This window comes from Pundamilia nyererei, unplaced genomic scaffold (genome assembly GCF_000239375.1).
Source record: "Pundamilia nyererei isolate P.nyererei 1_Seehausen unplaced genomic scaffold, PunNye1.0 scaffold00229, whole genome shotgun sequence".
In the NCBI taxonomy this organism is placed as follows: domain Eukaryota; kingdom Metazoa; phylum Chordata; class Actinopteri; order Cichliformes; family Cichlidae; genus Pundamilia; species Pundamilia nyererei.
Genome location: NW_005187630.1, coordinates 380,466 through 392,281, shown reverse-complemented (window position 1 = coordinate 392,281; position 11,816 = coordinate 380,466). Strand labels below are relative to the sequence as shown.

Here is an 11,816-nt window from a genome sequence, read left to right as displayed (position 1 = left end):
CAAAAAAAAAAAAAAGGATAGGTTGGCATAGGCTCCACCCCTAATCCCCCAATGATAGATGAATTAAAGTAGGTGTGCCTGCAAAGGCCGCTAGAGTTGCTTGGTACTAAGGTTCACCCAGTGGTAACTGAATTCGGTACCTCAAACACTCTTATTAAAATTATCTTACAAATGATAAAATAGACTGTGAGTTACACACTGTCTAATAACATTATCAGCTGTCTTTAGTCACACAAACACGGAGATGCTGTTGGCAGATATGACCTCTTGTAGTTTGCACAGAAACAAAAACTATTTTTACTGTGTCTGCCCACTTTTTTCTATACTTGAAAATTCTCATAATTACCAGTGATGAGGATAGGCTTTAACATCGTGTGCCTCTGGGAAGGACAATGATATACCCAGATGTTTTCATCTCTCTACATGCACACACAAAATATTAAAGACATAAATCATACTGAAATTTAAGTATATGAATACATATTAATATTATAGTACTTGTTTAATATGAAGTGTTCTACTGCACTACAGTGTTGTTGAGTGAGATGCTAGTATTTTATTATTCTGTAATAATCAGGTAAATCTCTGTCCTTGGTTAATCGTCTCTAAAATGGGAAAATAAGAACTTTTTTTTTTTCGAGATCTGGGTGAAGGAAAACTGAAATAAAAGCATCAGTTTAAACAAAAAAGCAACCTCATTAAAATGAGATCACATCTGCTGTGATTTAGGAACTAAATTCACAGCTAAGGTTTTCTTTCTCACGAAATTACATTCAATTAAAATGGTAGTGATGTGGAAAATGGGAAAATAGAAGTGTCGTCTTGTAAGTGCATGTTTCTTCTTCAGTTCATTTGTACTTATTTTTGCTTGGTTTTTTATTTAAATTCAATCAATCTCTCATTTTTTTTCATAACATCGAGATTTTAGATCTGGCTGGCTATGCTGTGATTGACTGATTTAAAAAAAGAAGCTCTTGTTTTTAATGGAAAAATTTTAAAGGGAAAAGGAGGAAAAGGATAAGAGACAAAAGCCATGCTAACTAGTGCTGTTGTGCTTTGATGGTAAAATTCACTATCTGTATATCTGTTTGTCAGATTAAAGTGAAATATAACCAGGTAACCGAAGCGATGTGTAACCACCCACCAGGGTGTGGATGTGTTAGAGAAGACAGCAGCGCTAAAGTTAGCCAAACTCACACAGGATCCAAAGGATCATGAGTAGCCCTGTGGTTTTTACACTGTGACTGATGACCACATGCTCGCAACTAATAGTTTACATGGATGTTAAAGACACAGAGCAATTCCTTTTCTCTGACCTTAATGCTAAATGAAAATCTGCTTGGACACAGCTCTACTTCACTGACTTGTTTTCAAAGAATAGAATTGATTTTAAAAACAAATGTCATGTCTCAGTGCTTGTTGTTGCCGAATGTCTGGAGCAAATTCAATTTAAACGAAATTGCGTTATTTATTCAGTAAAAACTGTGGAGCAGACAAGCTCAAGTGATGCTGTGCCTCCTGAAAATGTAATTTTGAGTTGTACTTTTCTTTATTGAGGTGTTTTTCATCGGCACATTTGTCAGTCTCAGGTTATGCCACGGTTCATTGTATTATTCTCAGTACCAGCAGCTCACAAATCAGCAAACACGGGAGTGGCACAAGTTAATTTGTTTTGCTCCAGATACATTTTTACAGGATATCTGCAGCCTGTAAAAGCCTGACACTGCTGAAGGTGACTTATTTGTGTGTGCACAGCAAATTCTGGACAACAGAGGGAAACTAACAAACACTGCGCCCATGTTTGTTGGAAAAAATTGCAACTACGGCAATTCAGCGTGACAGAGTCTACAATTGAGTGCAAAGCAGGAGTCGGGCTGCGTATAAATCATCTCCCCTCACTCGGTCAGTTATCCTTCCTCCCTCCATCACCTGCTATGAACTCACCTGAGCTGCCGGCTGTGGAAAGCTCAACTCACAGCAAGGTTGCAAATGAACCAGATCACACACTGAGAGGCAGTGAGAGTCAAACAGCGGATTTCCTTGCAGATAGTTCAAACGAGGACATAAATGCAACGTGAACAAAAGCGGAGCATGAATAACCTCAGGCTGCCTTGAATGTGTGTTTGCCTTTTCAAGACCGACACCACAAACTCCTCTGTGTACCAGAGTTTTCTAGAGTCAAATGTGAGTTCATCTGTGCAACAGCTAAAGCTTAGTCTAAACTGAGTCGTGCAATGCAGCACTGATGAAAAGCACAGCAGCAAATCTACAATCGAATGGTTGAAAAATGAAAAAAATCAAGATTCTGCAGTCGTTGCCTCAAGTTACTGAACCATAAGGTGTACTTAGGCTTTCACAGACTGCTTTTGCTTAGTTTTGGCTAAAAAAAAAAAAATTAAAATGGTTTAAGGTTGTAGTTACTTATTACCTGTTAGTGTAGCATTAGGAGCTTTAATAATTGCATTAAGGACATTAAAAGCCTGATTTGTGCACTTGTTCAGACGCCTTCCTCCCGTCTTTGGTGAAAAAAGGTGATTCTGAAAACCAGCAACCTCATTTCCTGTCTTGACTTTCCCCAGTTAAAGGTTAAATAAAGACTAAAATAAAAAAATAAAAAAAACCTGAACAGCAGTGGACTGACAGCGTCTGACCTCACCGCCATGGGCTGAAAACACAGATCACTGCAGGCAGCCAAGGACAGGTGGAGGAGGAGGAGGATAACTGTATGGAGGCTGTAGACTAAGAGGAAGAAGATGAAAGGGAGGAACAGAAGATGGAGAGAGAAAGAGGCTGACGGCATTAAAAACAAATCTGTTGGCAGCCGGCAGATAAACGCTCCACTCACTTTACATCCACACGCTCTCTCTCTCATCTACTGTTTACCTCCCTCAGCCTTATCCTATCTCTGTTCACTAGTTTGCATCATCCTTTTGTCTTTCCTTCACACGTCTCCTCACTCGTGGCCCAATTTCCACATGATTTGTTTGTGTGGGGCAGCTCTGGTTGTGCTTCATGCATTGCAATTATGTACACTTATGCCTCTCAGGGGTTTGCCCTGTGCCAGAGTCTTTTTAGCTACAATTTCAGGATCAGAAAAGGAGGTTTAAAGACTAATTAAAAACTGTGATAGTTCCCAGTTTGTGCAGAGCTAAAGCCAGTCACTCCGTCCAAGGTGAAAAAGTACACCTGATCTGAAAAAAGGACAACTTTAAGGCTAAAAAAAAGGACAGAAATTAATCCAACATGCAGTTCCTCTAATGTCCACTTGAGACTGTCTACGAAAGTGAGTCAGTCCGTGTAGACTTCCATGTCCAACTTTATAGCAGACAGAGCCGTGTTTACAGACTGCGACAAAAATGGTTTTAATTTTTGTGGATATACTTTTTTTTTAAACACATCCATTTTAATAACGTGAGGCTTGAAGGTTGATGTCCTAATGGAGGGTCACACAGGCGGCTGTAGCTGTTTACTGTCTGTTGGGCTTTGTTGCAGCTAGTTGGAGTCTCTTATCTGGATGTCTGGACTGTGTTGGTGCCTTTTGAGAAGTAATATGGCCTCCTGTAGATTTAGTTGTAATAACAGACCATCCAAAAAGCAGCTTTGATCTGCATCTATTTTACACGTATACAGTTTATACTAACCCAGCTGGCTAGAATGAGTACCTTAGCAGCTGTAGCCTTTTCAGACACTAGAAATCCAACACAGGGGCAGCCAAAAAATAAGTTTGCATTTTTCGTAATGGCCAGTAGGGGGTGATAGTTTTGGTTACAGAAAATGTTTCTGTGTTTTTGTGGCTGTGAAGGTAGAGTGGATCGTTTACCAATGGGAAGGTTTTATCCAGGAAAGTTTATAAGGACGTTTTTCCAGGACTTGCTCATTTGCTAACAAACTGTCAATCACAAAATGTGCAATTTCACAGATCCGCCCCTCGCTTCTCACACCTGGTTTCAAAACACTAACCTGGCAACAGTAATAGCACTCAGCATGCGCCTTCATATTTAACAGACCAGGATTACAGTACTAGTCAAGTTCACATTCGCTGTGTACATCTTTCATATACAGTCTGTGGTCTTCCTGCCAAGACTGAGCACCTTGTTTTTATGCTTTACCCATGGATCAGATGCCATTTTGTACAAAACTGTCCAGCATTAGAATATTTGAGCCTTTCAGTCAGTTGAAGAACAAAATATGACCTGTGCTGCATTCTGTGAAGATCCCCCCACAATGATCAGAAGTAATGTATTCATTTGTTTAGCTTCCTGAAGATTTACTGAAGTTTTTCAATGTTAGTCGGCCCTGCCTCACTCTGTAGGAAGCTAGGCAGGATGCAAAGCTGTGTCAACACTGCTGCCCTGTAAATATTTATAGGCGTTTATCTGCTGGGCTGCGGATTATCAGCTTAGTGTGGTACAGTAGCCCCCCGACCAACACAAGCACAACACGTTCACCTGTTACCCTGATGTGTTGTGACTGCAGGGACAAACACAGCGGGACGTCTGAGTGTGTTTCTGTGAGCGTGCAGATCATACAAACCCACAAATCAAGGGTGCTGATAATGCCCTAAAACATCTGCTGTATGCCTGAACTTTGCTTTCACTGCACTGAACTGTTTGTGTGACACAAAATAAAAACCAAAATGCTGAACTTTATTAGGAGATAAAAATAAAGTCTCTTTGAGGAGATGTCAGGTCTGTCAGGCACCGTCAGCGACGCAGGCAGTAAAGTTTCTGTTTAACGACACGATGTTCCAGCCCTCTTTGCACGAGGGCTGCTTGATATTTTTAGCTTCTCTTTTACCTTCCCCATTAACTTCAAACTCTATTGAATTCTAATAAATTAAAACTATCAGGTTCCCTCTCAGGTGGTTTCCATAGACATGAGCATTAAACACAAGATTCACAAACACTATTTATGTACTTATACGTATGTATAAGTCATCACTTATATTGCTTTTTAACCTTTATTTGCATACTTATCGATGTAACAGTCAGTATAAAACTGAAGTTAATACAATAATACAGTATCCGGTTGTTAAGTGATGACATGTAATCCCTGGTTCATTAAAGCTGTTGTCGTTTTAGTGAAGTGTTTTAATGCTTTGTATCTTGCTTTATTTAATCTCAAGCTCTGCCAAAAAATATTCAGTGATCAGTGCCGGCCTCTCTGGGTTTTTATTACCACTAGTTGTCTGCAGGACATCTTAAAGCTTAGTTTTTAAAACCTTATAATGTAACTACACCCCATTACCTCACAGATTACAAGACACCAAATATTTGAACGGGTCAGAAAAGAATCACTCTGAGGCATGAATGGGTACATGAAGCCAAGAACCAGGAATTTTAATATAGTGAGTAATCTCAACCATGCAGCAGTAGATTAATGACAGTGTATTATGACTAAGCTGATGGTGTGCATGGATCATCTCAAGGGTTCTCCCGTAACCATAGCTTTGTAGCTGACCATGTGGCACACAATTATATACCAGCTATCCTAACGTCAGTAACCATACTGTTGCTGTTGTTTAGTTTTTTGTCTTCATTTATGTTCGAAGTGATAGCAGAGCTGTTGGTTTTAATTTTTCAGAAACCCCTAATTCAGAACATGGTGTATTATCTTTAGGCAGAAACCAGTGAGATAACTTTATGTCCTGTTTTTCATGGATGCCTGGATGTTAAACTTGATGGTCACATCTGGTAGAGCAGCCACACTGATCACTTTATTAAATATGAGAGAATTCAGACACCAGCACCTAGCCATTCATTCTGCCCTTAGAAACATTTGTGAAATATTTGGGTTGTTGTAAAGAGCTGGTGAATTGGAGGGTGGTGCTGTAATAGGATGCAACTGTTGCAACAGTTATTTCTCCTTCAGCTGTGAAAGTACGTAGGAACCACATCATCTCAGCCATGAAACATCAGACCACATAAAGTTGGTTGCCGAGCACCAAATCACAGCAACAGTCACCTCCAGGTGCTTTTTTTCTTCTTGGGTGCTTGGGTGCATTTATTTTTCCCATTTTAATTTACAAAGCTATGAATGTGTATAAATTCGGCAGCAGTACACGCTCCTTGTGGTCATTGGATTCCGTAGCTTCATGCAGCTTTGCTTCAGTTTCACTACTTCTGTTCTGGGCATCATAGCAGACGTACATTTTCAGCATTGGTGTCAAGAAATGGCACCTCACTAACTGTTAAAAAGCAGCAACCATTATTCCCAACATACGCTGCCATCCTCTGACACGTTACAAACACTAAATGTGCTGATGTGTGTGGCCTTCAGTCATTCATGGCTTCCTAATTTGGCATGAAATCCTCAAAACTGGGAGAAAACAGGCTCTAGATGGAGTTAAATTCTGAACCTGAATATCTCTGCATGTTTGTAGGTGCACACAGCTTCTTTCCCCGGCCTTTAAAGTGTAAATGATTTTTTTCCCCATGTCACAGAAGAACCTTTTAAAATGTACTGAGCAGACATATTCGTGTGTGTGTGTGCGTATGCATTTCTATTTGTGTGACAGTGAAAGAGATGAAGTGTATTCATGTTCCCCCTGCAGTCATTGCTCCTCCAGCTGTAGATGGCTGCTGTGATAGGCAGCAGAGGTTGGCAGCGAGAGGAAAGGCTTCTCCTCATCCTCGCAGTCGCCTCCTCTATCGTTCCCTGCATCAAATTGGAGCTGTCAGTCAGCTCTCACCCGCAGCACAGCACACTCTATCAGACCGCAACAACCGCGGGAAAAAACACGGCATCAGCGAGCGGCGACATAACACCAAAAGGGAGAAGGTGCAGCGAGTGCTGAAAGGAGGGCATCTGGGATTATTTGATGAAATGAAATCAGTGCTGGTTATCCGCTTATAGAAGATAAATCACTCTGTCCTTTAGAAAGTTTCATCTCACCTCCAGCAGGTAACGCAGCCCGACAGAGGGAGCAGCTGCAACTGATTTAAGACCAAATTCACTTTCAGCTGACTTTCAACTGCAGCTACATACAAATGGCACAGCTTTCATTCTCAATTAATTTCCTTATAAATCAATTTGATACTTTCATTACAAGTAAGGAGAAAAACTAGGCTGTATGAAAACTTCCTTCAGGGGGAGGTTTTAAACACTTGTGTTATCCTGCTGTGTCTTAAAATACAGCTTTAAATTGAAGTTTTTCTTTATTTTCTACCACATATATCCTGGAATATGACAGACGTGTCTCATATTTTAAATAACAAGGCCAGCATATGTACAAGTAAGTGTGAGCCAATCACTCTAAATGCTCATGGTCATTATATATGGTCATTACAGCTGCTGTCCTAACCTACGGTTTGCAAGAGGCAGCCAATCAGAAGGAAGTTAGGACCACAAGACGACCTACATATGTATGATTTTGAAGTCTGATTCATGCAAAGCTATGCTGGTAAAGTCCAAGAGTCCCCTTTGATAAATAGGTGTTGCATTACTATATATCTTACTTAATAGTTTCCAAGGTAACGGTTGTTAACACACACACCAAAATAAATAATGGCGTACCATCTAAAATAGTCACGGTTTTGAATTCCCAAATTTAGAAACTCATAAGCAAAACATTTTAGAAACAGAAGTGATTATGCTGTGTCATGAGAAAAGCGTTGGTTCTCTGGGTGATGCACAACAATTAGTTTGGACATTTGTGGGGAAAAAAGTATTCTTCCCAAACACCCTGTAAATGCTGGTTGGTATGTTCTGTATACTTCCTGTCAATTTAAGAGTGTTTTCACAGCTGCACCTGAACTCTGGTTTATTTTCCCTATTTGAGAAGGTATAAGAGGAATAGGAGGGTAACAAGACACAGCTGTGGACAGTCAAGACAGAGAAGGGAAAAGTAAAACTAAAAACGCGACACCGGAGCTAAATAACTACCTAAAGCAGGACGTAAGAAGCAAGAACAGGGAAATTCAGAATAAACTAGAAAGACTGAATAAACTCAGAAACTGTAATTAAGGACTAGTTGATAAAACTCAAAATGGACTCAAAAACTAGCATAAGAGCTAAACAGGCAACACTTTAATAAACAAGAACTTTCAAATCAAACTGGAAAAAGCTACAAGTTCTAATCTCATCAGCTGATTTGGATGCAAACGAAGACCAGCCATGAGGAGTGCTTTGCATTAAATGAGTCTTACATGAATGTCAAGTTCGCATCAAGTTATCCAATAAGCTATATATCTCTGCTTGTTTTTACAAACATCAGTCTTACTGTTGAGCTTCATTGCTCCTGTTACAATCATCAATCATTAAAATAATAAAAAAGTAAAAAAAAAAACAGAAAAGAAACTGGGCTTCCTGTACGGAATGGCAGCATCCCATCATTCTGATGTGTTGTATTTCACATACAGTTCAGAAAGAACTGCATAAGTGCATGCATGAAAAATAAACTATAAAATATATAACTTTTAGAACATGTACCCGTCCAAATATTTACAGTTTAGCCTGTATGGATTTGTATTTTACAAACCGCTGGACAGCATCGCTTTTAACAAACAGGAGAAGAAGGTGTAGGTAATGTTTTTAGCAGGATATTACTTCAACTTTGGTTCTCCAAAAATCTAATTAATATCCTGCTAAAGCAGTGAGTTAAGCACGACGGGAACATTTTAAAATAAAATACAGTGTGAGTGTTTATGGTGACGAAAGAATATGGAACATTCCTTATTAATGGGGTTTTAATAGTTTGGAGTAATGATGCAGCTCTTTGGCATAAAGCAATGCAATGTACTCAAACAGTTTCACTTGGATGCATTTAGTGTTGGTTTGTCTCTGTGTGTGAGATTTATTTGAAAAGACTCTTAACCTTTAAATACTTTTTTATTCATGCAACCTACCCTAACCTCAGCCTTCTATACGCGTTTGCATCTGAAAGTATTAAAAGGAAATTTGGTTTTTAGTTGGGAATTAAACTCAAAGATCACAAAATCATTAAAGCATCATAAAAAATCTATACAAATAGTTTGAGAAGTTATTGGTTCAGCTTCTCAATGCAGATTAATAGAGCACATTAGTGCCTCATAGTTTGGTTTCTCATATCAGGAATGAAGCATTCTTGCAAGAAGATGAACGAGAGGAGCTGAAGGACGACTCATGACCTGTCCACTTGAGCAGACTGCCCTGTTGTCTCTGCTCTTTAGTATTCAGGCCTGTAATTGGTTCACATCCACAGTGATGCTCTACAAGTTGTATGTCATCCCCATATTAAACCTCTTCCTCTATTAGTTTGATTGGCATATTCAACCTCTGAATGGAGGGAGCAGTGTGACGGTTATTTGAACTAAATCTTAACATCAGACCGTCTGCAAATATTTAGTCAGGAAATGTATTAAATCTATTTTCCATGCACCCTTGTTGCATGTATTCCCTGTGTTTTCCTTATGTTTGCCTTTAATATTTGCAACAAATAGGTACACGAGCAGCTTTGTTGTAGACCACATGGCCACTGGTTTTCGAAGCCTCAACATTAACACTTTGGTCACCAACGTTTTGGGTTATTGGAGGCAGAAGTTATCAAATCTGGACAAAGGATGACTTTGTTGGTTACCGACGCAGTCTGTATCCATAAAGACACAGATAGCTGCTAATTAGGGCTAAATAACAAAATAAAATCTTGGACTTTGATTCACCAAAACTGAAATGAAACGCAAATTTTATTCGATTTTTTTCCCAAGTACTGTACAAGTTTACAGGTTCAGTTCTCCGGGCCCTGACAGGTGAGACGTGGCTCAGGAGATCAGATTTAAAAAGAGCTCAATTTCCTCATGTGAGTGCATGGGCATATATCAAGGAGAGACCACATCAGGTACTCTACAGATGCACGGTGCACAGTAGTAGAGTCATATCTTCTCGTAGAGTCAGCTGTGCAGAGGGACATTTTTTAGAGCACTGAGGTGTTCACACAAATGCTTTGAGAGAGGTGTAAAAGAGGCCAGCTGTCTACCTGGACGACCACCAATGAGCAAAGATGGAGGTTTATAACGTGAACGTCAGCCACCTTATAATGCAAACCCTTCTGAGACACCTGCGTGACCTCAACCACTCGCACGATGGTAGGCTGGGGCACCCACTCCAAAATGATTCTCCTATTTGTTCTGTTGAGTTTTTGGTTTGTCTTTGATTTTGGTCGTCAGATATTTAAATTGACCTTGAGACTTTTTTTCTGCAGATCATAACAGAAATCTCTCGGTCACTCACTCTTACTGACGCAATACTGAAGCATCAAATGTGGATTAATCCACCACTTAAATTCACTGATTCCTCCAGATTAAGAAAAATAGCTGCATTAGGAAATTATTGACTGTTGTTTTTAAATGAAGGTATATATTTTACAAGTTCATTCTAAAGATTTGTGTTTGGAGTTGCAAGCCAGAAACATTGCAGGGAAAGTTCAGAGAAATAAAACCCTTTAAAAAATAAAAAGATTATTCTTTGTTTCCTCTCCGCTTTCTGCTTTTAAAACTTTAATAACAAAGATTTTTGTGTATAAAAATGACTTCAAACAAGCTGCTCTTCATAAAGATGAACTCTGCTCACGACATAAATTTGCCTTCATTTCATTGTAACAATAAAGCAGTCGAGATGGAAACGAGCAGCATGACGCTACCTCCTCAGGCACTGGTGCATCATGGGACTCTGTCTGCGAGGGTGTGAGTATTTAAAGCTTGCATGTGTGTGTGTTTATTTTCAGTGTGTTTGACTATCAGCGAGTTCCCTCTTCGGTCCCTGCGGATCCCAGTCCTGTAAAACAACCCCGCCCTTCGTCTTCGTCATCCTCCTCCTCTTCATTGTCCACAGCGGCTCTGAGAATGAGCAGCAGCAGGCCGTCCAGAAGGAGCAACAACACACACACCTCCGCCTCCAGCAGCAAATGTAAGAGGATGCTGTGCTGATAGAAAAATGACTTTGAACTTTTAAAGTTTAAACAATTTCAGATACAAAATTACAAGGTTTATATTTCTGGTATTATTTATATTATAGGTCAGTTATAGGGTGATGTAGGTGTGGATATTAGCTCTAAGTAAATGGCATTAAAGTACAAACCTTAACTCCAAATAATTGAACAATACTGGCAGTGGACATGCTTAATTTTCTATATTTAAAGTGGTAACATTTCATTTATTTCACTATTTTGATATTTATGCACATTCTCATATCCTGCAAAAACAAAGAAAATTAGTTTTGTCTCCACCAGCTTGGAAGTGGTGAAGATGTGTGTTTAACCTCTATGTTTGTGTTTAGCAACATAAAAACCCAGTTTTTCATTTGTTTGTAGCCTTGGGCGGCCGTGCATCGCTTCCTCTTCGCCAGCTATTTTCAAACTCTGTTGAAGGCCCATTTTTCCGGCCTGCACATGTGTAGTTGAGTGGCATTCAGCTTAAATTCAGAAAGGAAAGATGGTTAATAGGACAGGTGCTGAGAAAAGGCCCCAGTCACACACCTACTGCCAACTGCCTGGCAACCATCAGTCGCTAGGGGAAAATGAGTATTCCCTGATCAGCGAGTGGTTGCAGGAGGCTGTTTGCTGGTAGTGAAAGAGTGAATTCAATTTATTCAATTTTATTTATATATCATCAAATCACAACAACAGTGCCCTCAAGGTGCTTTTTCCTGTAAGGTAAAGACCCGAGAATAATATAGTGAAAACCCAAACAATCAACCCCCTTGCCCACCATGTTCAGATACAGAAACTTATAATCAGCATGTTTGACCAATTACTATGATCCTATGATTCCTATGATCAAGTTGAATCCTTGTTTGATTTAATTGTCTTTATTCTTTTCCTCTTTTTTGTGTAAAAACGTGGT

At 39.5% G+C, this 11,816-nt stretch overlaps 1 protein-coding gene across 2 annotated transcripts in view; it reads left to right on the top strand.

The window, feature by feature from the left end:
- The window catches only part of LOC102199896 (RNA-binding Raly-like protein), an 81,567-nt gene that overhangs the window by 58,170 nt on the left and 11,581 nt on the right, over window positions 1–11,816 (top strand). For both annotated transcript variants that reach the window (XM_005748769.1, XM_005748768.1), the window contains exon 4: window positions 10,700–10,881. In XM_005748769.1, the coding sequence (XP_005748826.1) occupies window positions 10,700–10,881 (182 nt within the window). The remainder of the gene's footprint in view (window positions 1–10,699; window positions 10,882–11,816) is intronic.